The sequence below is a fragment of the Sus scrofa genome, chromosome 13 (assembly GCF_000003025.6).
Source record: "Sus scrofa isolate TJ Tabasco breed Duroc chromosome 13, Sscrofa11.1, whole genome shotgun sequence".
NCBI classification, from domain to species: domain Eukaryota; kingdom Metazoa; phylum Chordata; class Mammalia; order Artiodactyla; family Suidae; genus Sus; species Sus scrofa.
In genome coordinates this window covers 34,282,953-34,308,878 of record NC_010455.5, presented here as the reverse complement: position 1 = coordinate 34,308,878, position 25,926 = coordinate 34,282,953, and the positions used below count along the sequence as shown (strand labels likewise).

At 50.9% G+C, this 25,926-nt stretch overlaps 1 protein-coding gene across 4 annotated transcripts in view; it reads left to right on the top strand.

The window, feature by feature from the left end:
- Positions 780–25,926, top strand: part of POC1A (POC1 centriolar protein A) — an 80,216-nt gene continuing 55,069 nt past the window's right edge. The window contains exons 1-7 of one of the 4 annotated variants that reach the window (XM_021068880.1): positions 780–1,178; positions 4,117–4,201; positions 5,154–5,325; positions 5,687–5,866; positions 13,798–13,905; positions 15,103–15,218; positions 24,017–24,150. In XM_021068880.1, the coding sequence (XP_020924539.1) occupies positions 1,161–1,178; positions 4,117–4,201; positions 5,154–5,325; positions 5,687–5,866; positions 13,798–13,905; positions 15,103–15,218; positions 24,017–24,150 (813 nt within the window). In that variant the 5' untranslated portion in view covers positions 780–1,160. Of the gene's footprint in view, positions 1,179–4,045; positions 4,202–5,153; positions 5,326–5,686; positions 5,867–13,797; positions 13,906–15,102; positions 15,219–24,016; positions 24,151–25,926 lie in introns of all 4 variants that reach the window. The other 3 variants (XM_021068878.1, XM_021068877.1, XM_021068879.1) reach the window with 3 other exon arrangements.

Sequence of the window (25,926 nt, the reverse complement as noted above, 5' to 3'; positions counted from 1 at the left end):
GTGTTATTTTTCCTGAGGTCATACAGCCAATCAAGGCAAGAACTGGGAATAGAACCCAGGCCTCTCCACTCCATGGATGTGATTCCGAGTTATTTGTGTTCTTTTATTTTTATTTTTTGTTCCTTAGGGCCGCATTTGCATCATATGGATGTTCCCAGGCTGGGGGGTTTAATAGGAGCTACAGCTGCCGGCCTACACCTCAGCCACAGACATAGGAAGCGAGCAGCATCTGGAGCCCATACCACAGCTCAGGGCAAAGCCAGATCCTTAACCCACTGAGCAAGGCCAGGGATCGACCCCACAACCCCATGCATGGTTCCTAGTCGGATTCGTTTCCACTGCGCCACGGGGGAACTCGATTTGTGTTCTTTTAAATCGACACTTGTTTTAAGCGCGTTCAGAGGAGTGAACCACTTAAAGAATTCCCAAAGAGTGAATAACTGGCTGTAAATGGGGTACTGAGAGAAAAGCCGGCCATCCGAGCGCTTTAAGAGGACACAGACACGGCGCTCTCTTGCGGCAGAGGGTTAAGGATCCTGCGTAGACACTGCAGCGGCTTGGGTCGCTGTTGTGGCCTTGTTCTATCCCTGGCCCAAAAACTTCCAAGTGCCAGGCGCCGCGCCCACGGGAAAAAAAAAAGAAAAAAAAAAAAAAGGACGCAGATACAATGAGCCAAGTACCTCCATCTCCGGGATCCTAAAAGGTTCTCTTTCGTTGGTTAATCAGGCCTTAGGGCATCTTGGGAAATGTAGTCCCACCTTCCTCCCGACAGGAGGATGCGGGAATCGAGGAACTGCATTTCCCAGAAGGCTGTGTTCGCCTTAGCCTTAACCGGACTACCCGTCGGCGGGGCGAACACTTCATCCTGGGCTTTTTAATTTCTCAGGGGGAATGAGCGACGGTGGACACAGGCCTTTAGCGACGCCGTCCGTAGGCTGCCTGGCTTGGTGGTGCTGGACGCGGAGACAGTGGACTCGGTCAACTCTCCTTCCGGTCCCGGGTGCAAAAAGCCGAGGCGCCCAGTCTCCTTTAATTGCGGTGGGCGGGGCGGGGCCAAGCGACCCGCGTTGCTATTGGCGGCGGTTGGGGGCGCGGAAACTGAACGCGCCTCAACGGCAGCCGCTGCTTCCTCCGGCGCCTTGGGCGCTCCCAGCCCCGCCATGGCATCGCCCTACCCGGTAAGTTCCTGCCAGCGGCTGCCGCCCGGGCCTTAGTCTCCCCACGAGGACAGTGGGCGCCTGGCCGGGCGCAGGGCTCCGTGCGGTCCTCTCCTGCCCTAGTTTACAGTCTGTGCAGGGTGCGATGGGTCGGGGCATCTAGCGAACGCCTCCTGCGAGCCAGGCCCTGTGCCGGTTGCCAGGGCTAACGAACCAGTCTCTATTCTTAGGATTTGTATCTCCGCGGAGGAGACATTAGTACTGCCCGACTGGGACGTCTGACCTGGGATCAGCGCCGGGCCTGTGTGGCTTCAGTCTTGTTTTCCTGAGCAGTGGGTAGCTGAATGGGGGCTTGTTGAGGGTGCACCCTGTTACGACGTGTGGGAACAGCAGGCCCCAGGATGCCCAGGACGGCCTAGGCCTGCGGTGTAACTTGAACCAGGATGCCCTCTCGGAGGCCAGAGGGGAGCACTCCGAAGCCCCTGTTTTTGAGAGGTTGTTTTGAACCTCAACCTGCTTGGTCCTCTGGCTTGGGTTGAGAGTCAAGGTGGCTGGATGGTGGCCTGTTGGCTTCCTTAGGAACCAGGCCTTTTGAACCCTAATTTGATGTTCTTTCCCCTACCCCAAAATATAAACCCCTTTGGGGGAGACGAGGAACCAGCAAGTTGCAGGAATGGAAGAGAGGGTGTTGGAAGATTTCATGGGTCCCCTGGTTAAGGGTGGATCTGAACTTGCCTCTAGAGATGGGCACTATGTTACCTTTGTTTTTCCAAGAAGCTCAGGTGGAGCAGTTACTGCTCTGTTCTGGGCCCACCTGTTGTGCTTTTCCCTCTCTTGTTGAAAGGATTCTGGCAGGTGTGTTGGGGTGGAGCTGGGCATGGGGCCATGGGAGCCTTTGTTCTGGTTACAGCTTTTTGGAGTGGCAGTGGCCTTGCTCTGGCTCAGGAGTAGGTTTGCTGGGCTCCCTGGTGCCTCCAAGATGTTTCTTTGAGGTTTCTGATTCTTTTTTTTTTGGTCTTTTTTAGGGCTGCCCCTGAGGCATATGGAGGTTCCCAGGCTAGGGGTCTAATTGGAGCTACAGCTACTAGCCAACCTACACCACAGCTCACGGCAACGCTGGATCCTTAACCCACTGAGAGAAGCCAGGGATTGAACCCACAACCTTATGGTTCCTAGTTGGGTTTCATTTCCGATGAGCCATGACAGAAACTCCTCTTTGAGGTTTCTTTTCTTTTTTTTTTTTTTTGTCTTTTTAGGGCCGCACTTGCAGCATATGGAGGTTTCCAGGTAGGGGACGAATTGGAGCCACAGCCACAGTAGTGCCAGATCCGAGCCGCATCTGTGACTATACCACAGCTCACACAGCACTGCCAGATCCTTAACCCACTGAGTGAGGCCAGGGATTGAGCCTGTGTCCTCATGGATACTAGTCAGATTCATTTCCTCTGAGCCACAACAGGAACTCCCTCCTTTGAGGTTTCTGATGTTGGAGTAGGGGGAGTTGTTTACATGGTTGGGCTATAACTCTTCAAGTGCTAAAACATGAGTTACTCTTGGATAGAGTGTCTGTGGAATATTAGCTCCACATGTTCCTAAGCTGCTGCTGCTCTGATGTTGGGTGTCTTGGAGATGGTGGTGAAGCCACCTGGGGCTTGTTCAGGGCTGACCTTTGGGTTCACTGGCCAGTCTGCAGTGGGATTGAGGGAATGGGATCTGATCCCTAAATGGGGAGGGTGATGAAAACCCCCCATTTTCTCTCGGTGAATCTTTTGAAAAATAACTTTATTGAGATATTATTCACATACCATAAATTCACCCTTTTGAAGTGTAAAATTCAGTGGTTTTTAGTGTACTCACGATATTGTGCAGTCATCACTATTTCCAGAACATTTTTGTCACCCCAAAGAGACCCCATATCCATTAAGCAGTCACTCCTCTTTCTCCCGATTCCCTCCTTCCCCTTAGTCCTTGTCAACCACAAATTTGTTTTCTGTGTCTGTAGATAGATGTGCCTATTCTGGATATTTTGTATAAATGAAATCAGACAAAATGTCTGGTGTCTGGCATCTTTTCCTTAGTGTAGTGTGTTCAGGGTTCATCCATGTTGTAGCATGTGTCAGTACTTAATTCCTTTTTATGACTGACAACTATTTTGCTGTATGGCTGTGCCGCATTTTGTTTATCCATATATCTGTTGATGGACATTGAAGTCTGTCCACTTTGGGGCTATTATGAATAACACTGCTGTGAACATTTGTATACACGGTTGTTTTTTTTTTCATGTACAAGTTTTTGCATGAAAATGCTTTCACTTCTTAAGAGTATTTACCTAGAATTGCTGGGTCATTTGATAACTCTGTGTTTAACTTTTTAAGGAACACCAAGTTGTTTTCTGTTTTTCCTTTTTTTTTTTCCTTAAAGATTGTTTTGACTGTTCTGGCTGTCTTACATTTCATATGAATTTTAGCATTAGCTTGTCAATTTCTGCAAAAAAAAAAAAAGGCGATAGGGATTTTCTTTGACTCTGTAGATCAATTTGGGGAATATTACATCTTAACAATATTGTTTTCCAAACTATGAACAAGGGATGCCTTTCCATTTATCTGAATCTTTTTAAGCTTCTTTCAATGATGTTTTTTTATTTCTCACTGTGTGTCATGCACTTTTGTTAAGTTATTCCTAAGTATTTTGCTTTTTTATGTATCATAAATGAAATTGCTGTCACTTTTATTTTTCGCATTGCTCATTGCTGGTATACTTGATTTTTGTGTGTTGATTTTGTATCTTGTAAGCTTACTGAACTTGTAGTAATTTTTTAGTGATTCCTTAGCATTTTCTATATACAACATCATGGCTTGAGCATTTTTAAACCCTCCTGGCTGTTATAGGAAGAGTCTTGGCCTTGGGGAAGCCCTTTCCTTATCGAGCCTTTACACATTTGACCATGGCTCTCCCCCAGGAGGACCCCTCGCTGGAGAGGCATTTTAAGGGTCACCGAGATGCAGTTACCTGTGTGGACTTCAGTTTCAACATGAAGCAGCTGGGTAAGAGGAGGCATCTTGGTCTAGACACTAGGTTATAAGCTAAGGTGGAGTTTCTACCTGGGAGGTGTGCCATGGGGGGACAGGGCACAGTGAGGACCGGGTGCTTTATATTGACCCACATCTTGCTTCAGCTGGTCAGCTGTCTGGTTGCAGGGCCTTATTAGCTCCGTTCTGCATGTCGAGTGTGAGGCTCAGAGAGGTTGGGGCCCTTGCTGAGGTTACCCTGTCTTTGAAGGCAGGACCTGCCTCTGGGCTATTAGGTCTATCCTGCAGAATGAGCCCTACACAGTGGCTCTTTTTCCTTGGGTATTTATTGATTCTGCTGTCCACAGTACCATGGGCACACCTTCTTGTTGAAGAAGCCCACCAGTGAGAAGCATGTGGAGCAGAGCTGGGGACTGCCCTCCCGCACTGCCCTTATGCTGCCGCTGTATGCCTCCCTCCTTGGCTGCTTGTGGGTTTCTACACGGCTCTTATGGCTGCAGCTGCCTTGTTTCTGTGGACAGGCCTCCCCCTTTAGCCTGAAGTCAAGGTCCCCTGCCAGAGGCTGCTGATCTCATGATATGCTGCAGATGAAGAGGAAATTGAAGGAATTTTTCATCTGTTTTGGGGACCTCCTCTAGGCTTCTGATGGGTCCTCTTAATGGTAAAAAGACGGTTGGGTTGAGTTGGCTCCCCAGTTTTAGGAGGACTTGCTTTCTAGAGCCTGTGGGGAGACCTGGGAGTCTTGGTTACAGCCTAAGGCTGGCAGGTAAAGGGTATCTCTTGAGCAGGTTCCTGTGTGGGCCTGCTGCTTGGAGAGCTGGCAGGCCATAGCTTCTCCAAAGTCCTGCTCACCAGTCATTGGAGGTGTGGCTGTCCCTGTGGGGAAGGGAGTTCTGGGCTGCCTGTCAAGCTGAGTTTCTGTGCTGCCCACCCTGCCCCAGTGTCATGGTGACCCCTCTCTCCTCAGCCAGCGGCTCCATGGACTCCTGCCTCATGGTGTGGCACATGAAGCCCCAGTCACGTGCCTACCGCTTCACCGGCCACAAGGATGCGGTCACCTGTGTGAACTTCTCCCCTTCGGGACACCTGCTTGCCTCGGGCTCTCGCGACAAGACCGTTCGCATCTGGGTACCCAATATGTGAGTTAAAGACTTTGAGGGTCTTGTCTGAATCTGGTCCCTGGTGCTGGACTGGTCACAGTGGGACATTCTGATGAGGTGCCATCAGAAGCTGGATCTTCCAGTTGGGGCCCTCCCCTCAGGGTAACAGGGAGGAGATTCTGGGCTGACCTCAGCCTTTTGGAGGGGATCCCACTGAGGCTGCTTCTATGTGAGTGAGGTGGGCAGGGGTTCTGCTCCTGTAGGGGAGACTTTGGCCTTGCTTTTGGTGGACTGGATTGACTTTGGCAGGGGTCCCGAGGGGTGGGGAGAGCTCCAGTGTGCCCACATGTTGCTGTTATGGGTTTATGAGTTTCTTTACTCTGGATACCCACCCCTGCAGCAAAGGCGAGTCAACTGTGTTTCGTGCACACACGGCCACGGTGAGGAGCGTCCATTTCTGCAGCGATGGCCAGTCCTTTGTGACGGCCTCTGACGACAAGACAATCAAGGTGTGGTCAACCCATCGCCAAAAATTCCTATTCTCCCTGAGCCAGCACATCAACTGGGTCCGCTGTGCCAAGTGAGTGTCGTCCTACCTGAAGAACTTTGGAGGGACCATGGGGGGGCACAGAGGAGTTGCCAGGTGCCAGCATCATGACCTTGGGCCTTTACTTAGCCAGTCTTTAGACTTTCCAAGCCCTGACTTCCTTAGCTGTGAATAAGAGCAGTAATAGTTCTTACATTGTAAGCTGTCAAAGTGTCACTGAACTAATGCATGACAAGTAAGTTCATTGCCAGCCCCAGCTGATCCCCAACATCTGTGCTGACATAGCCCAAGGTGGGTCATCAGGGCCACTTACTAGCAGGAACAACCACCGCTTGTTGTCAGTACCACCACTAGACGTATTCTGGCTCCTCATGGCAGTCCTGTAAGTAGGTGACGTCGTTATCATTTTGCAGATGAGGAAACTGAGGCTCAAGACAGTGTAGTCTCTTGCCCTGGGGCATATGGTAAGTAACAGTCAGAGTTGGGGTTTAAAGCTGAGACCCTGGCATTAAGGCTTGCCTACTTTCCTCTAGGATGCTCTGCTCCTTAGAGTTGATTTATTTTAGAGCTGCCAGATGGGGGCCCGGGCTTCTGCTGGGGGTTGGTCTGGAAGCCAGCTCTCCTTTTGGTGTGGGGGCTGGGGCTGGGGGCTAGCACCTTTCACAGCACCTTTCTTTTTCTAAAAAAATTAATTAATTTTTATTAAGGTATGGTTGATTTTCAGTGTTGTCCTGATTTCTGCTGTGCAGCAAAGTGACCCAGTCATACATACATATACCTGCTTTTTCTTATATCATCCCCCATCATGTTCTTATCCCAAAAGATTAGACAGTTACCTCTGCTGTACAGTAGGACCTCACTGCTTATCCAATCTAAATGTAATAGTTTGCATCTACTAACTCCAAACTCCCTGTCCATCCCAGTCCTCCCCCAACTCTCCCTTGGCAACCACAAGTCTGTTTTCTATGTCTGTTTCTGTTCTGTAGATAGATTCACTTGTGCCATGTTTTAGACCCCACACATAAGTGATATCATATGGTATTTGTCTTTTTATTTCTGACTTATTTCACTTAGTATAAGAATCTATAGTTGCATCCATGTTGTTACCAATGGCATTATTTCATTATTTTTTTGTGGCTGAGTAATATTCCGTTGTATATAGGTACTAAATCTTAATCCATTCTTCTTTCAGTGGACGTTTAGGTTGTTTCCATGTCTTAGCTTTTGTGAATAGTGCTGCTCTGAGTATATGGGTGCGTGTATCTTTTTGAATTGTGGTTTTGTCTGGATATATGTCCAGGAGTGGGATTGCTGGATCATATGGTAGTTTGTTTGTTTGTTTGTTTTGTCTTTTTGCCTTTTCTTGAGCCGCTCCTGCCGCATATGAAGGTTCCCAGACTAGGGGTCTAATCAGAGCTGTAGCTGCTGGCCTATGCCTCAGCCACAGCAATGCAGGATCCAAGCCGTGTCTGAAACCCACACCACAGCTCACGGTAACGCCGGATCCTTAACCCACTGAGCAAGGCCAGGGATTGAACCGGCAACCTCATGGTTCCTAGTTGGATTCGTTAACCAGTGTGCCACAACGGGAACTCCCATATGGTAATTTTATATTTAGTTTTCTGAGGTACCTCCATACTGTTTTCCATAGTGGTTGTACCAATTTACATTCCCACCTCAGTGTAGGAGGGTTTCCTTTTCTCCACACCCTTTCTAGCATTTGTTATTTGTTGACTTATTACTAATGACCATTCTGACCTGTGTGAAGTGGTACCTCATTGCAATTTTGATTTGCATTTCTCTAATAATTAGTAATGTTCAGCATTTTTTCATGTGCTTACTGGCCATCCATATGTCCATTTTTCAGTTGGATTGTTTGGGGTTTTTTTTTTTTGGTGTTGAGTTGTATGAGATGTTTGTACATTTTGTAGATTAAGCCCTTGTTTTTTGCATCATGTGCAGCTATTTCCTCCCATTTTGTAGGTTGTCTTTTCTAGGGCCGCATCCACGGCATATGAAGGTTCCCAGACTAGGGGTCTAATTGGAGATATAGCTGCCGGCCTACACCACAGCCACAGCCATGCAGGATCTGAGCTGCATCTGTGACCTACACCACAGCTCATGGCAATGTCGGATCCTTAACCCCACTGAGCGAGGCCAGGAATCTAACCTGCAACCTCATGGTTCCTATTGGATTCATTAACCATTAGCGCCGACGGGAACTCCATGTCTTGTCTTTTTTTTATGGTTTCCTTTGCTGTGCAAAGGCTTGTAAGTTTGATTTTGTCTCATTTGTTTGTGTGTGTGTGTGTGTGTGTGTGTGTGTGTGTGTGTTTTCATTTTTGGTTACCCTGCAGTAAACGGAGCTCCCAGGACAGGGATCAGGTCCGAGCTGCTGTCTTGACCTAAGCTGCACTGTATCCTCAACCTACCATGCTGGGCTGGGGATTGAACCCATGTCCCAGCACTCCCAAGACACTGCCCATCCCATTGTCCCACAGTAGGAGCTCCTATTTGTGTTTTTATTATTGTTATTTTTTTTCTTTTTATGGTCACACCTGTGGCCAACTAACTACGGAAGTTCCTGGGCTAGGGGTCAAATAGGAGCTACAGCTGCCAGCCTACGCCAGAGCCACAGCAATGTAGGATCTGAGCTGCATCTGAAACAGAAATGCCAGATCCTTAACCTACTGAGGGAGGCCAGGGAGCAAACCTGCATCCTCATGAATACTAGTCAGGTTCTTAATCTGCTGAGCCACAACGTGAATTCCTGTGTTTTTATTTGTGTTGCCTTAGGAGACTGAACTAAGAAAACATTTGTATGGTTTATGCCAGAGAATGTTTTGCACTATGTTCTCTTCTAGGAGTTTTATGGCATATTTTACTTAAATCTTTAAGCCTTTTAGAGTTGATTTTTGTGTATGGTGTGAGGCTGTGTTCTAGTTTCATTGGCTTACATGCATCTGTCCAGTTTTCCCATTGCTGGAAAGAGACTCTCCTGTTCCCATTTTATTTTTTATTTTTATTTTTGCTTTTTAGGGCTGCACATGTGGCATGTGGAAGTTCCCAGGCTAGGGGTTGAATCAGAACTGCAGCCGCCAGCCTACACCGCAGGCCCTCAGGATCCGAGCCTCATCTGTGATCTACACCACAGCTCACAGCAGTGCCAGATACCTACCCACTGAGTGAGGCCAGGGATGGAACCTGCATTCTCATGGATACTAGTCGGGGTCGTTACTGCTGAGCCACAATGGGAACTCCCTATTTTATATTCCAGGCTCCTTTGTTGAAGATCAATTGACCATAGGTGTCTGGGTTTATTTCTGTGCTCTCTAATCTGTTCTTTTGGTCTCTATGTCTGTTTTTGTTCCAGTACCATACTGTCTTGATTACTGTAGCTTTGCAACATTGTCTGAAGTCTGGGAGAGTTATGCTTCTTTTTTTATTTTTTTCTTCCTCAGGATTGCTTTGGCCATTCTGGGTCTTAAATGGTTCCATATAAATTTTTGGATTATTTGTTCTAGTTCTGTGAAAAATAGGGCATTCCTGTTGTGGCTCAGTGGTTAATGAGCCTTTTTCATTTCATTTGGGTTCTTCTTGGTGAGTCTGGCCAGAGGTTTATCAATTTTGTTTACCCTTTCAAAGAACCAGCTCTCATTTTATTGATTTTTTTTCTATTTTTAAAAAATCTTTATTGATTTCCTCTCTGATCTTTATGATTTCCCTCCTGCTGACATTAGGTTTTGTTCATTCTTTTTGTATTTCTTTTAGGTGGTAGGTTAGATTGTTGATTTAAGATTCGTCTTCTTTTTGGAGGAAGGCCTGTATTGCTATGAACTTCCCTCTAAGAACTGCTTTTGCATTATCCCATAGATTTTGTATGGTTGTGTTTTCATTGTTGTTTGTCTCAAGGTTGCTTGGGGTTGAATTGGAGCTGTAGCTGCAGGCCTGTGCCGCAGCCACTGCAACTCGGGATCTGAGCCACACCTGCCACCTATACCACATCTCATTGCAACGCTGGATCCTTAACCCACTGAGTGAGGCCAGGGGTTGAACCTGCATCCTCATGGATACTAGTCAGGTTCATTTCTGCTGTGCCATGATGGAAACTCCTCAAGGTATTTTTAAATTTCCTTTTTGATTTCCTCATTGACCCATTGGTTTTTTAGTAGCATGTTGTTTAATCTCCATGTGGTCAGTTTTTTCTCTTTTTTCCCCCTGTGCTTCATTTCTAGTTTCATGCCACTGTGTTCAGAGAAGATGCTTGAAATAATTTCTGTATTCAGATTTGTTGAGATTAGTTTTGTGCACGAATACATGGTCAGTCTTAGAGAATGTTCCATATGCACTTGAAAAGAATGTATATTCTGGTTTTTTTTGGATGTAGTGTCCTAAAAATGTCAAATCTAACTGTTCTGTTGTATCATTTAGGATCTCTGTTGCCTTGTTGATTTTCTAGCTAAAGGATCTGTGTATTGATGTGAGTTGGGTGTTAAAATCTCCTACTATAATTGTATGCCTGTCAATTTCTCCTTTTATGTCTGTCAGTATTTGTTATATGTATTTGGGTGCTCCTGTATTATGAACATATGTATTGAGGAGTGTAATATCCTCTTCTTGGAATTAGTCCTTTTATCAATTGGTCCTTTTATTAAATAGTGTCCTTCTTTGTCTTTTTTTATGGCCTTCATTTTAAACTATGAGTATTGCAACTCCTGCTTTCCGTATTTTCCATTCACATGAAATAACTTTTTCTATTACCTCACTTTCAATTTATATGTGTCCTTTACCTTGAGGTGAGTCTCTTGTAGGGAACATACTGTAGGCTTGTGTTTTTTTAATCCAGTCTGCTACTCTATGTCTTTCAATTGGAGCATTCGGTCCATTGACATTTAAAGTGATTATTGACAAATATGTATTTATTGCCATTTAAAACCTTGTTTCCCAGTTGATTCTGTGGTTGTCCTTTGTTCCTTTCTTTTTTTTTTTTGGTTGGATGTTTTCCTTTTTCTTTTTCTTTTCTTTGTCTTTTCAAGGGCTGTACCCATGGCAGATGGAAGTTCCTAGGCTAGGGCTCTAATCGGAACTGTAACTGCTGGCCTATGCCAGAGCCACAGCAATGCCAGATCCGAGCTGTGTCTGCAACCTACATCATAGCTCATGGCAATGCCAGATCCTTAACCCACTGAGTGAAGCCAGGGATCGAACCCGCAACCTCATGGTTCCTAGTCGGATTTTTTTTTTTTTTTTTTTTTTTTTTTTTTTTTTTTGTCTTTTTGCCTTTTTCTAGGGCTGCTCCTGTGGCACATGGAGGTTCCCAGGCTAGGGGTCTAATCAGAGTTATAGCCGCCGGCCTACGCCAGAGCCACAGCAACTCGGGATCCGAGCTGCATCTGTGACCTACACCACAGCTCACGGCAACGCCGGATCCTTAACCCACTGAGCAAGGCCAGGTACTGAACCTGCAACCTCAAGGTTCCTAGTCGGAGTCCTTAACCACTGAGTCACAACAGGAACTCCAGGTTCCTAGTTGGATTTGTTAACCACTGAGCCACGAAGGGAACTCCAGATGTCTTCCTTTTATTTCATGCTTGTGTCCTCTTCTTTTCAGTTTTTGTGAATCTGTTGTTTGGTTTTGATTTGTGGTTGCCCTGTTGTTTTACGTACGTTAATCTCTGCCTATATTTGCTTGCTTTAGCCTGGTAGTCATATAGATTTAAACACAGTCTGAAAAAAAAGAGTCTAGATTTTCTTGCTCTCCTTCCCCATATTTTTGATTTTAATGTCCTTTTACATCTTCATATTTTTATCCTTTTGCTGTCCTTGTGTTTATCATCATTTTCACAAATAGGTTTTTTTTTTTTTTTTTCTGTTTTGATCTGTGTACTGGCTTATTGGAGTGATTACTTTGTAATTGTGAAAAATTACTTTCCATCCTATATCTTCTTCCTTCCTTCCTGTTTATTTATTTATTTATCTAGTGCTGCACCTGAGGCCTGTGGAAATTCCCAGCCTATGGGTCAAACTGGAGCTGTAGCTGCTTTCCTATGCCACTGCAATAGCAACTTGGGATCTGAGCTGCCTCTGCGACCTACACTGCAGCCTACAGCAATGCCAGATCCTTAACCCACTGAAATGGGCCAGGGATCAAATCTGCATCCTCACAGATACCAGTCAGGTTCAAGCTAGTTGGGTTGGGTTTGTTCCTGCTGAGCCATAGTGGGGACTCCATCTCTTTCCTATTTAGAGGAGACCTTTCAGTATTTTCTTTAGAATGGGTTTAATATTGCCAATTTCTTTTAGTTTTTGTTTGAGAAATTCTTTATTTTTTTTCTATTTTACTTTTTTTGTTGTTGTTGTTTTTTAGGGCTGTACTTGTGGCATGTGGAAGTTCCCAGTTTAGGGGTCAAATTGGAGCTGCAGCTGCCAGCCTACATGACAGCCACAGCAAGGCAGGATCTAAGCCACATCTGACCTACACCACAGTTCAAGGCAACGCTGGATCCTTAACCCACTGAGTGAGGCCAGGGATTAAACCCACATCCTCATGGATACTAGTCAGGTTCATAACCTCCTGAGCCACAACAGGAATTCCTCTCCATCTATTTTAAATGACAATCTTGATGGGTAGAATATTCTAGGCTGCAAATTTTTCCCTCTTCTTACTTTGAATATATCTTGCCACTCTCTTCTGGCCTGTGCGTTTCTGTAGTGAAATCAGCCAGTAGCCATATGGGGGCTACCTTATGATTAACTCTTTGTTTTTCTCAGCCTGTGGCATCTTGCGAGCTGGTACCGATGGTCTGTGTGCCTCTCTCTCTGTTTTGCCCTCCTCAGTTGGGCTGCTGTGCTCTTCTCTGAGGCTTTGAGGTCCCTCCATCCTGGCTGATCTCCCCATTAGTTAGGTGGCCTCTCAGGGTATGGATTCCTTTCTTCTTTGACAGCTCCTTCTCAGGAGTGCCTGGTCCTATCCTGATTCCTTTTTTTCTCTTCTTTCTCTCTCTCTTTTTTTTCTTTTGTTTTACCCAGTTATGTGCAGGGTTTCTAGCCCTTTCTGGAAGTCTCAGACTTCAGAAGTCTGCAGTCTTCTGGCAGCATTCAGTAGATATTCTGTCAGTCGTTCTACATGTGGGTTGTTTTTTTTTTTTCCTTTTTTTGGTGTGTTTATGGGAGAAAGCTCCACTGCTTATTTCTCCATAATCTTGATTTGATCTTTCAGGTCTAAGAATTGTAGACCTACCTGTGTCCATTTCTAGCTTATTCTGTTCTTTTCAACAGAGATCTTACATGTCAATTCTCTGTGCTCCAGAGGAAGGTGTTGGAGTGTCTGGGGACACTGGGAAACTATAGGAGTCAGAAGTTGGGAACTGTTGAGGTGTGTTCTTCTGGGGACCCCACGAAGTTACTTGTTTTCCACAGCACCTGTTCCTCTGTGCTGGGAGGTCCCCGATTGCTCTCAGAGGCCCTCACCATTGGGCTCCTGAGAACAGGAGGGGTCAGGCCAGCAAACAAGTGTTGAGCCCACACCAGGCCTTTGATGGTGGGTCCCCAGAATCTCATGTTTTTGTTGATGGTCTGTGTTTTGCTGACCTATTCTTAGAGTTCATTGTAGACTCTGGGGACCTGGGAACAGAATATGATGCCAGTGGTGGGCTTAGGGCCATCTTGATGCCAATCGTACTGACATTCAGCACACATGTTGCCATGTGCTGTGTGCAGTGCGGGGGAGCCTCATGTGTACGCTGCTGCATACCTGCTTACCAAGAGGTAGACACCCTTCTTACCCATCTTGCAGAGAGGCAGGCACTTGCCCACGATCACTCAGGGTCAGAGCAGGGCATGTGGCCCAGGCTGGTTCCTGGGATCAGGTGCTAGGCAGCTCAGGAAGAGTGGCTGTGGAGGACAGTGAGTGGCACCCATGGTGTCTGGCAGTTGGTGGTGTGACTTGTGCCCTGCCTGTTCAGGTTCTCCCCGGATGGCCGGCTCATTGTGTCTGCCAGTGACGACAAGACTGTCAAGCTGTGGGACAAGACCAGCCGGGAGTGTGTCCACTCGTACTGTGAGCATGGCGGGTGAGTCCCCAGACTCTCTCCTCCACCTGTAGGCACCAAAAGCACAGACCTGGGCACAAAGAGGCCCTAATGTCCTCTGGGGTAGCAGTGGGGGCCCACAGCCATGTGTCTGCTGCCTTCTGTCTCTGCATATTTTCCTCATTCTCAGGATATAAAGAGTAGGAGCGCTTAACCTCAAGGCATATAACTCTTGGACTCTTTCTTTTCCTTTCACTTTTTAGTTCTCAGAATTGTGACAGGTCTGTTTGAAAGCAGTTGAACCAAGACCCCCCAAAGGATGTTAGTCTGTTCTCCATGGTGGGGTCTTTATGAATGAAAGGCCAGTCAGGTTCTTGTAGCTGGTGGCTGTCATATTGTGCCGCATCATGGAGAGAGGGTGAGCCTGTGTTTAAGTGGGAACTCACCTGGTCTGGGTTCCTGAGTGCATCCCAGCCTCTGTCCCCGTTAGGCTGGGAGCCCCAGGTCAGGGCTCCTCCTGAGAGCTGGCCACGATACCAGCCTGGGTGTCCCTTAAGAGCATATTGAGGACCCTTGGCCTGGCTCCTGGAGGTGGGTGAGCCAGTGGCCCAGGGACTCTGCTAGCCCTTGTTGTCTGGACCTCTGTTGGCAGGGTCTGCTTGGCCTCCAGCTCTGGCGGGACCCAGCAGTTCTCACTGAAAGCCTATGAGCAGCTGGCTAACCTTGGATCTGAAGATCATTTTCTCTGCTTGCATTTTTTTTTTTTTCTTTTTTCTTTTTAGGGCCACACCCACAGCATATGGAGGTTTCCAGGCTAGGGATCAAATCAGAACTATAGCCACTTGGCTGCGCTACAGCCACAGCAATGCTAGATCCGAGCGGCGTCTACGACCTGCACCACAGCTCACAACAACACTGAATCATTAACTGAGTGAGGCCAGGGATTGAACCTGCGTCCTCATGGATACCGGTCAGATTTGTTTCTGCTGAGCCACGATGGGAACTCCTCTCTGCTTGCCCCCTGGTAAGTCCCCCTCAGGTCATTGCTGGCCATTGTTCTCACCCTCTCCTTCTTGCTCTCCTTTGGCTGCCTGGTAAAGAAACAGGGAAGTGGGAGGTGTCCTGGGCTGAGGGGAGAGCATGATCAGGTGCGCAGGGATGGGGACGTGCTGGCTATTCTGGGGTCTGTTCTGAGCCAGGGCAGACCTCCTATAGCACATGGTGGCCCTGTCTTGCCAGCTTTGTCACCTACGTGGACTTCCACCCCAGCGGCACATGTGTCGCTGCTGCCGGCATGGACAACACGGTGAAGGTGTGGGACGTGCGGACTCACCGGCTCTTGCAGCATTATCAATGTGAGTGTCCCTGAGCGGCTGAGGTGGGACTACACTGTGCCGGGCATCTGGCTCGTGGCTTTGGGGCTGAAATGGGCCTGAGGACAGCCTTGGCCAGCGAGGAGGAGTCCTGGGTCTCTTGGGATGTCTGGGGCGGAGGTTGGTAGTCTGTGGCGTGGCTGTCCTGGAACCCTGCCTGGGAGATAGAGCATGGTGCTGCCTAGCATCCACCAACCCTTATGGTGCCCACTTAGGAGGAGGCAGAGCCTTATGTATGCTGTGGGTCAGATGACAGTTCTTGGTGGGTCTCTGGCCAGGATTTCTCTCAAGAAGCATTTCTCAGGGGCTACCCGTGCCATTCGCCTCTCCCTATAATGGAGGCTCTGTCCTCCAGGGTCATGGTGATAGCCCTTGACCTGTGGTGGAGGGAGAAGGTCTGTCAAAAGAGGTCAGTGTTGGTATTGGTGGGACCAGTCTGGTTCCACAGTGTCCTCCACAGATATGGAGACATGGGCCCCGGGGCTGTGTTCCCTTATTTAATTGTGGCCCTTGGAAGGCAGGGCAGTTGGCGGTGGACATGGGCTGGTGTCAGACTCCAGGAGGCAGGTGGGGGTGGGATTAGGATGAAGATGGTGAAGGTACTGGGGTATGGAACTGGCCTCAGAGCAGGTGTGGCTGGGCAGAACTGTGAGTCACCTCATTTGTAGGGATGGGTCCCAGGGAGGGGAACTGGAGAGGGGCTACAGGAAGAACTGGGGGTTGTGCAGGAGGCAAAATGAGTGGGCAGACCTGTGGGCTCAGGGCTGAGACCAGGGAGAGTCAGAGCTGGAGTGATTGCTGACTTGGGGCTAAGTTTAAAGTCCATGGGCTCATTTCTAAAATTCACACCTGAAAATGGGAAGGACATACTGCACAGAGATGTGGGGCTTGAGGTTCAGAGTTCTCCCCTTGATACCCACCCCCTGCCAGCACAAACACCAATAGTTTTTCCTCAGACATTTGAGGACAGCATTTTCCTGGGGGTAACCGAGGGAACAGACCTTCCAAGAAGAGGGAGTGGAAGTTCCCGTTGTGGCTCAGTGGTAACGACCCAGACTAATATCCATGAGGACACAGTTTTGATCACTGGCCTCGCTCAGTGGGTTAAGGATCTGGCATTGCCGTGAGCTGTGTGTAGGTCACAGATGCGGCCCAGATCCTGTGTTGCTGTGGCTATAGCATAGGCTGGTGGTTTATAGCTCTGGTTCAGCCCCTACTCTGGGAACTTCCATATGCTGCCGGTGCAGCCCTGGAAAAAAAAAAAAGAAGAAGAAAAGGAGGGAGTTGCTCCTGGTCTTGAAAAGCACATGGTGGAGGGTGGCTCCACAGCCAACTCTAACATTCCCGGCCAGTACTTGATTCTTCTGGGCCTCCTGCAGCAATGATAAGGCCTTTTTCATAGGTAGTGTCAGGAAGGTAATGAGTTAGTCCATGTCAAGAATTTAGAGAGTGCCTCACACAAAGTAGGAACCAGGTACAGTGTTAAGGACAATGATGCTAATGCTGCTGAGTCTCAGTCTTGGATTCAGGAGGTCTGGTTTCCCAGCAAGACCAGCCATGAGCTAAGGCCTGCAGTACTGTATTGCACCACCAGGTGGCAGAGGCCAGCCACTATAACCGGTTCTTTCCTTAACGGGAAGCTCTGGGGTTTGTCATTGTTTGGGACAGAGGCTTCTAGAGCAGATCCCCAAGGGGGGCTGCCCTCTACTTGGAGACCACGTCTCTCCCTCCTTTCCTTCAGTCTTAGAGGCCCTTCTCCTGCTTTGGGCCAGGCCTGGATTGAAGACTGGGTACATTTGCACAGCTGACAGAGGGGGGTGGGGGGAGGCACCAGAGGAGTGATGGGTGGGAAGGTCACTGAGCGAGGGGCCAGGAGGGAGGGCTTGGACAGGGAGAGGTGGGGAGGGAGGGTGACCAGGCAGAGCGGTGCTTAGGAGTGCAGGCTGTTTCCTGTCTGTGAAGGGATGGCAGTAGTGCGTGCCTTCTGGGGTCTCTGAGGATCTTATGGGAGAATCCACATGGGGATTATAATATAGTACTTGGGACGTGGTTCGTATAACGTAAGTCTTGAGAATCTTTAGGTGATCTCTGAGGGATTGGGAGCTTGGGTTTGGTGTTGGCGGGGTGTAGCATCACCTACCCATTGAGGAGGGCCTTGAATGCTGTGCTCTAACCCAGGGTCCCAAAGATGCAGCCTGTCTGGAAGTGCTAAGACAGGAATGAAGGGGTGAGAGGGGCATCTGAGAGGACAGCAGTGCTGAGAGCCCTCTTGGATAGGATCCATGTGCCTGGGTGGCTGGTGGGTGTGCTGTCCATGCCCGACGTCACGGCAAGGCTGAGCATCAGAATGGGGCAGGCCTCAGGCCCAGGGGATTGGTTTTGGAGATTGAGTAGTGGCAGAAGCTGAGGCTCTGGGGTGGAGGAGCCAGCTGGGCCCGGGGATCTGGGATGCGAGAAGGGTCAAGGCCATATCCTGCCTCCCCATGACTGAGAGGCCTTGGGAGAAAAAGGCCCATTAAAGCAGCCAGAGTGAGGGTGGGAGCCCTCTTCCAGCAGTGGAGAGGAGAGCCGGGAAGTGAAGGAAAGTGGAGACTCATGAAGAAGGTAGTCAGGAGGGTGGAGTGATGCAGAGCACTTGAGAGTAGAGAGTGCTGGAGAGAAGTTTCTGGGGTTCCTGAGGGAGCAGTCTTGGCTATGGGTAGGGAGTGGGAGGTCAGTGACTGGCAGGCCCAGGGAGGTGGTGGGTGACTCAGATGGCATCAGAGGTTGAGTCCTGAGGGGACCTGAAGTGCATGAGGCTGATAGGCTCTGCAGAGAGATTTCAGTTTGTTTTTGCTGCTGTCCTTTCCTCTGGTGACAGAGCCACTCAGCGAGCCTGCAGCATCTTGTTTCTAAGTCAGCCTAATAGAGACCAGAGGCTTTGGGGGGCCTGGAGTACCCCATAAATTACTATGTTCCCTCGGAGCTCCCTACCTAGTGCCTGAAATGCGGTAGGTACTCCCAGGGCAGCCAACTTATCCCACCATCTTTAGACTCCTGCTCCAGGGCTCAAGGAGAGCCTGGTGGATCTGAGCTCATTGCTTGGGGGGCACCCCTCACCCTCTGTGCTGGGGAGGGACCTGGTCAGGTCTTCTCAGGTCCACGGCTCCCGTAGAGAGCTCTGTGGCTGAGCCTTCTACCTGAGAGGCTCTCTGAGCACCTGAGTAGCAGCTGTCCCCCCACTCTCAAGAGGGGGATCCCTTTGGAGGCTGATTCCCCAGGAAGGGCTCCCAGTCCCCGGGGAGCAGGCACCTGAGTTGTTTTCTGATCACTAGGAAACCCAGGGGGAGCTTTTTAAGGACAGCGATATCCAGTGTCTCCCTTGATTGGGTTTTAGGTGTGTGTAAGGCTTTGGGGTTCATCTGAGAGAAACTGGTTCATGGTACTGCAGAATGTGGCCAGCTGCCTGTGATCTTGCTCCATAGAGGGCACTTCTGGTCCCATGTTGAGTTGTTGGAATCACTTTGGGCTACACCAGGTGGCTGGCACCATTTGTCTCAGGCAAGGAGTTGCTTGCTCCGGCCTATCACTGCAGGGAGCAGTTCTGATTTCCCAATTCAGGAAGGAGTTGGTGTGGCTGCTGGGTCCCTGGGAGTGCCAGTCCCCGTGGAGGTGGGTTAGGCTCCATATGCTCTGAGCCCACGTTAAAACTGTTCAGACATCTGAGCAGCAACCCTGTCCGGAATCATTTAATGTGCTTTGCGGTTTACAGGCATGTGTGGGTCCGTTATCCGGGGACAGGCTTGGATGGTTATCAGTGTTGCTCCCCATTTCACAGATGGGGTGTTTGAGGCTTGCCCAGGTCACACAGCTGGGAAGCTGTGGGTTCCCCACACAGTGTTGATTCTGGTCTTTAACTTGCCGGAGGGCCTGACTTGGCTATCTCCAGAAACTCCAGTTAGTCCAAATTCTCTGACCACTGGTCCTTAGTGCAGCCCTGGACCCTTGCCCTGCCCCAGACATGATTGTGGAGGGTTTTTGTTTGTCTGGTTTTTTGTTTTCTTTTTTTTTTAGGTGGAGGGTTTTAAAGCCTCTGTGTAGCCAACAGAGCAGACCTGCATTCTTCTTGGTGTTTTCGAGACCAAGAGGGTTGATGGGGAGGTGTGCACGGTCCCACCTGATCTGGCCAGCTCAGATCCGCCTTTATATGACATTTGGCAAGGGGAGTGTTGAGTGTCCTTTGCTGCTGGTATCAGAGTACCTTCATTGTATGAACTCATAGCCCTGTGTAAGCCCACAGCCACAGTGTCACTGGTAATGCCAGTTGCATGTCATGAGAGGCCACCCTGGGCAGAGTGAGGCGAGCTGCTGTGGCAGGGCTCGGTGCTGGTGTGGTCTGCCCCAGAAAGGTACCTCCTGCTTGGGCACCTGGAGTTTCTCTGGGCCGGTTGGGCAGTGGGCCAGGCTTGCTGAGGGTTCTGCAAGCCGAGCTGTGTGGGCAGCATGTATTGTGGGTGCCCAGGTCTCTTAGACCATCTGCTGCCCACAGGCTGTGGCCTGTTCATGGTTCTTGGGGGCAGGGTCTTCCCCTTCCTGACATCCTGATGACCTGTGGGATTGTGACATGGTACAACTCTGATCTTGAGTGGAAGTCCCTTGTTTGGGTTAGTGGTGGCAGTGGGGTGTAGCCCATAGCTGTGCTGGCACGACCACCTGCCGTCAGCCATCACTCGTTGCTCATCTTTGCCTTGGAGCCAGGCGGACAGCCTGCAGCTTTGAGCTTGGTGAAAAGTGGATTGCTCGTGTGTGCCATCACTGTTGAGGGCTGCGTGTTGGGGGCTCATCTCCTTGCGGGGCAGCCAGACTTCTGTGGAGGACAGTTGCACAGGGGTGATTCTTACAATGAGGCCTCCCTGGAACACCCTACCCTCTATGGAGCCTGAGAGGCTGCCGCAGGCTGGTGGATCTAGTGGGTGAGGCAGGAAGGTGACTGGGGAAAAGTCCTGCCAGGCTGAGCTCTCTTCTGGAGTAAATGGTTCCAGATGTTTCCACCCCAGGCAAGAGGCCTTTGCTATTCCTTCCATTTATTTATTTTTTAATTTTTTTACTTTTTTTTGGCCACCCTGTGGCATATGGAATTCCTGGGCCAGGGATCAGATCTGAGCCACAGTTGCGACCTTAGCTGCAACTGTGGCAATGCTGGATTCTTTTTTTTTTTCCTCAGAGACCCACTTTATTCAGTTCTGTACACATGGGGACATCCGGCCAGGCCCAACCCACCTTAGCATGTATCATGCTAAGCTGCACTGCCTGTGCCCCTGGACCTCGAGACCGGCCCTCCCCAGCGTCTTGTCCCTCCAGAGTGCCTGAAAGGGACAAGTGAGGGCCTGGCTAGCATCAGCACAAACAAGGAAATAAATAGGTGTTGGGGGAGCCCTATTTGGGGCACGGCTCCCTGTTGCCTTCCTCCCGGCTTTGGCAAGCAGCACCATAAAGCAGTCAGCCTCAGGGTGGCCCCTTCCATGTCAGTGATCCCAGGGCTGCTCTTCACTCAAGAGGGGGCACAGGGTAGGGTGTTTGTTCATCCCCTTCTCTTGGTCCATCTGGGCTCCATATTCATCGCGTCTTGTCCAGAGCCTGTACTTTCTCCTTTTTGCCCTCCTGCATTGTCTTGGGCAGGCAGGGGGTAAGAGGAAATAATGCACCCCCATCAGCTTGCACGCTGCTGAGGCTGGGGGCCTATTGGTGCCATCGGGGATTGCTCCCCTGCAGCTAATCCACTCCAGGGACTGATGGGGCAACATAATTTTGGTGAGAGTCGTCTCCCGCTGCTCCCTATATGCCTGCAGGGGAGGGACAGAAGGAGAGACACCTGGAGTTCCAAAGAGGCTGAAGGGAAGAGGAGAGGGGCATATATTCCTGTGTGTATTCTCAGAGCAGCCTCAGGTAGCTGTGGGTGAGGAGCAGGAGGGGGCCAGGCGTTCCCAAGTTGTCCGAGTGCTGAGCAGTGCAGCGCACAGCCTCTGTACTAGCCGTGGGGAGGCATGAACACATTTGGGGGAGATGAGGGACTGCTCTGTGGGGGTCCCTGCTTCAAGCGCCACACCCCCGTCCCTGGAGTAGAGAGGCACTGCCCTGCCCAGAGCCAACCAGTGGGGAGCGGAGGGCAGAGGGCCAGGGCAGTGTCCCATGGCCAAGTGGGCTGCGGCCCTGTGAATGCCTGATTCTTAACCCACTGTCCCAGTGCTCCCAAGATGCCACCCATCCCGTTGTGCCACGCAGGAACTCCATACTTATTCCATTTAGAGTGGAGCAGGGCTTCAGGTGCCCTTCCTCTGGGAGGGAGGGAGTTCCCTCCCTTGGGTGGGCTAGACCAGGTGGTAGGCCCTGGCATGGTAGCCACGCCCTGCTGGTGCTGGGTAAGCCCTGGACTCCCCGAGCTCACCTCCTCTGAACCACCCTGCTGTTGGCTTTTCCCTGCCAGCTTCATCTTTGGTGGAGTGGGGGTGGCATCCATGCCAGCACAGGCTGCCAAGGGCTGCAGAAACAAGAATAGCATGCCCTTCTCCAGGCTCAGGCAGGCAGATGTGCCAGGAGCAGCATTTAAGGAGGCCCAGGGGGAGGTTGGGGAATGGTAAAGGGCACCTGTCTCTCAGAGCTGCCCGGCTGAGGGGACGGGGGTGGGCAGGACTCCCCAGGGGATCTCAGTGTTTTGAGCCCCTTTCTCACCCCCCTTCACTGCTGGTGTGGACCAGTGTCCTGGTGAGCACGAGCCTACGCACAGCCCGCCCCTTGGGAATAGGGTGCTGGCTTGCAGCCTGTAGACGCACAACTTAAAGTGCCTGCAGGACCTGGTCTCCCGCCTCCCTAGACCTTACCCACTCTTTTTTGGGGAGGGAAGGATTCGCTTTTTAGCATTTGCTCAGTTGTATAATCACAGTGACTATATTCTGATGGTTAAATATGTTCTGGAAGTACACAGAGTAAAAACTAGAAGTCCCCGATTCCTATCCTCCCTGGAGAGAACCCCTGCTCTCTGTCTGGAGCTTCTCTCCACACCTTCCTGCGGGTCTGCATACATGGGTGTGCCCCTGACATGTGGGGGAGTCAGCATCACACACTCTGTGCCCCTGATGTTCTTTCTGCTGCTGCTTATGGCTGTTGAGTTCCTGCTGGGGCTGGCTATGGCTTATTCCTCTGCTCTCTTTGCCCCCTTTTTGCTAAGCACTGAGGGTGCTGCCCTCTGTCACAGGGCCTCAAGTGTGGGAGGGCATCAGCCTGTGGGGGCTCTGTGCTCTGCCTCCAGGAGCTGGTTGTAGAAACCCCATCGGTCCCTCTCCAGGCTGCTTCTTGGAGCTTGGGAAGCTGAGAGAGTGTTACATAAAGGCCTGCTGTCTCCCCTAGGTGTGCTTGGGACATGGATCCGCTGTCCCTGGGCATGTCTGCACATTGGCTAGGCTGGTATCTGAGGGACTCCGTGCACCTCCTCAGCTCTGCCGAGGGCTGTTTTGTGGGGGGCTGTGTTTACTGGTCCAGCAATGGTTCCTAGGCTTGCACAGGGCCAGGATGAGGGGTTGGTTTTAGAATTTGCCTTTATGTCTGTAGAATGTTTGACCTGGCAGGGTCGCAGTTATCGTAGGCCAGCTGGTTTCCGTCACCAGGTCTGTGGTAGTGGGTGAGAAGGTACCTGGGTCTTCCCCAGCAGCTACTCTAAGAAGTGGTGATGTGGCTGGTCCACATGTTGCTGTCCCCATGTGGCCTGCCTGGACCCAATTCACCCACTCACCCACTGCTTTTGAGTCCCATACAACATCAGGTGCTGAGCCAGGAACCAAGGCCCCAGCACGGCCCCTGGTTGATGGAGCCTAGGGTCTCATGGGTTACCCAGCTGTGAACCCAACTGTGCATAGGTATAAAATCTCTACTGTGAAGAGCCTCATGTTGATTCAGGAGGACACAACAAGGGAGTGGCCCTGCTGGTGAGGTCACAGGAGGCTTCCTTGAGGTGCCTCTGAGCAGAGGGCTTCAGGGTTAGGGGATAAGGTGGGCAAGAGTCTTTCTGGCCCAAGGGGGACAGGAGGTGGGAAGGTCCCACCACTAGGGAGCGGACAGGGTGCGGGGTGGCCAGATCTTGGAGAGCAAGGGATACCAGCGTGGATGGTGGGGCTTGGGCTGGAGCAGTGGGGAAGCGTCAGGGATGGGCTTGAGCTATTGAGTAGGTAAAGTGGTGGGGCCTGGAGTAGCATGGCATGCCTGGGGCAGCAGAGAGGCATCAGGGCTCCCTCTGTACAGAGGCCTCAAAGGCTTAACCTGGCAGCATCCCCACAGCACCCTAGCTTGTGGGTGCTGTGCCATGCAGGAGAAATGGGCTCTGTGTGTCAAGGTGCTCTCTCAGGCTTGCAAAGTGGGCCAGTGGAGGAGGCTAGGGGGGGAAGCCCGGCTTGACTGGCTCCCAAGAGCGCGGCTGAGGGGCGTGGTATTGGCATTTCATAGGTTTTCTTTTTCATTTGATGTCCCTAGAGTAGCAGCATGTAAGACAGAGTGAGCGTTAGATGTGAGCCCTCTGTTGGGCTCTAGCTTGCCTGCATGGTGAGGTGGGAGAGGGGGAGCAATGGCTTGATCCTTGCCACGCGCGTTCCCGTCTGCCGGGCGTCTCTGGCTGCCTGCCCTCCTGTCCCTTGCTCGTGCTGCTCTCCTGGGAAGTCTTTGTGGGGCTCCTCACAGCAAGTCGAGTGATGGTGACCCACCCTCCAGCTTCCCTGGGCCTCCCTGCCCTCGCCTGACTGACGTCCTTCCCCCAGTGCACAGCGCAGCGGTGAACGCCCTCTCCTTCCACCCGTCGGGAAACTACCTGGTCACAGCCTCCAGCGACTCCACCCTGAAGATCCTGGACCTCATGGAGGGCCGGCTGCTCTACACGCTCCACGGGCATCAGGTGAGGCGTCGCCTGGGCTGAGTGGCATGGAGTGGGGCGGAGGTGCTGCCTTGAGGCAGCCCTTCCTTGGAGACCAGTGGGAGGGTTTCTGTGGTCCCCTAGCAGCCTGGGCAGTGGGATGAGATGCAGAAACAGGTTTCTGGCCCCTGAGGCCTGTGACCTCTGGCAGAAGTGCCAGGTCTGGTGCTGCAGCTGAGGAGGGAGGACAGTTTAGCTGGGTGGAGGGGAGGCCTCCGGATGTGGTTGGCAGCCTTTTCAAAGGGCTGAATGGAATCTGTCTGCAATGACCTCAGGTGTCCCTTGGTCCAGCGGTTGAATGGAGCCTTGGGACCTACGCCCTGAATTGCTATCGGGCCTCCTGGGGCCCTTTGGAGGTAGAAACAACAGGTGTCTCATGGAGGCTGGTGTGAAGGAGGGAAATCTTCCTGCGTGTTCAGCTGGGAATGAATTCCTGGAGTAGAATCAAGGGAGAGAAGACTCCTGTCTTAGCAGCTTTCATTGATGTTTCCAGTGCCTGGCTTCCTGGGTGGGCAGTGGGGAGGTGGGCTGCTTGCAGTTCTGCCCTGCAGCTGGCCTCGGTGTGGGCCTTTCACTCCCCTGCCAGGAAGTCGAGTCTGAGCTGTTCCCTGCTGAAGAGAGCGGTCATCCAAGTGACACCTGCTGGGGCGTAGTTGCTGCACCCAAGTGGGGCAGGGGGTAAGGAGACCAGAGCTTTTTATTTGTCCCCTTCCCCACCTGTGAGCAGGAGACAGGCAGAATGGAGGGTGGGGTTGGGCTCTCCAGGGCCATGGGAGGCCCTGCGGTGCTTGGGTCTCTTGGATCACCAGCCAGGCGTGCCGCGTCTCGCCCAGGGCTCTCTGGATCCCACTGCCATCTGAGTTGGAGCGCATGGGACTTTGGCCATGGCTTGAGGGGGGCGGCATGGGCCTTTTCTTCTACTTCCTCAGGACCTGGAGGCCACTTGCCCTCAGCCCGTGGTGACCCCTTGTCCTTTCTGTCAGAGACACGTCTGGGATGCAGGACCAGTGGGCCTGTTTCTGGGGTGGCTGGCACATTTAGGTGCAATGTATGGCCACTGGGCCAGGATGACTGCTGCTAAGGCTATCAGCTCGTGGGGGAGCCACCTTTGTTAGCCCTTTGGCATGTGAGCTATTTAGATTCACACATAGCCAGTTTGGGATCTTCTAACCAGAAGAGCGTTTGAAAACATAAATGCTGCTCTTGTCCCTCACCCACAGAAAGGAAGGGAAAGCAATGCTGAGAAACACCATGCAAGCAGGTGCACACCCAGTAAGCACCCAGTGCTTTCTCTTTCCTTGTGCGCGTTCTCTAAGCAGCTGACTTGCCTCTAGCCTGAGAAGCCTCAGGTCGGCATCTGAAAGACTGTGTTCTGGCAAGCATCAGCACACGCAGGAAACCTGTGGACGTTGATCTCTCAGAGAAGTGAGACGGGGCCAAGGGAAACCGTGCGGTTGCTTGTCTGCTGTTGAACCTGGAAATGTGGGAACTAGGCTGAGGGACAGCTGGTGATTTGGGGTGTGGGGGACAGAAAATGGCTCCAGGGATCAGTTCTTCCTCAGGGCACCAGGCTCACAGTGCCCAGAGGAAGGGAGAAGAATGAAGCAAGCTCACCTTTGTTCATCTTGCTGTCTGTTCACCATCTGCTCCGCAGCTCACTGGCTGGTCACCAGGGGTATGAAACTGGCTGTCATGGTCCTACCCCCTGGGGCTCATGGCCTAGAAAGCAGGGGACTCCCTGGGGATATCGACAGAGCC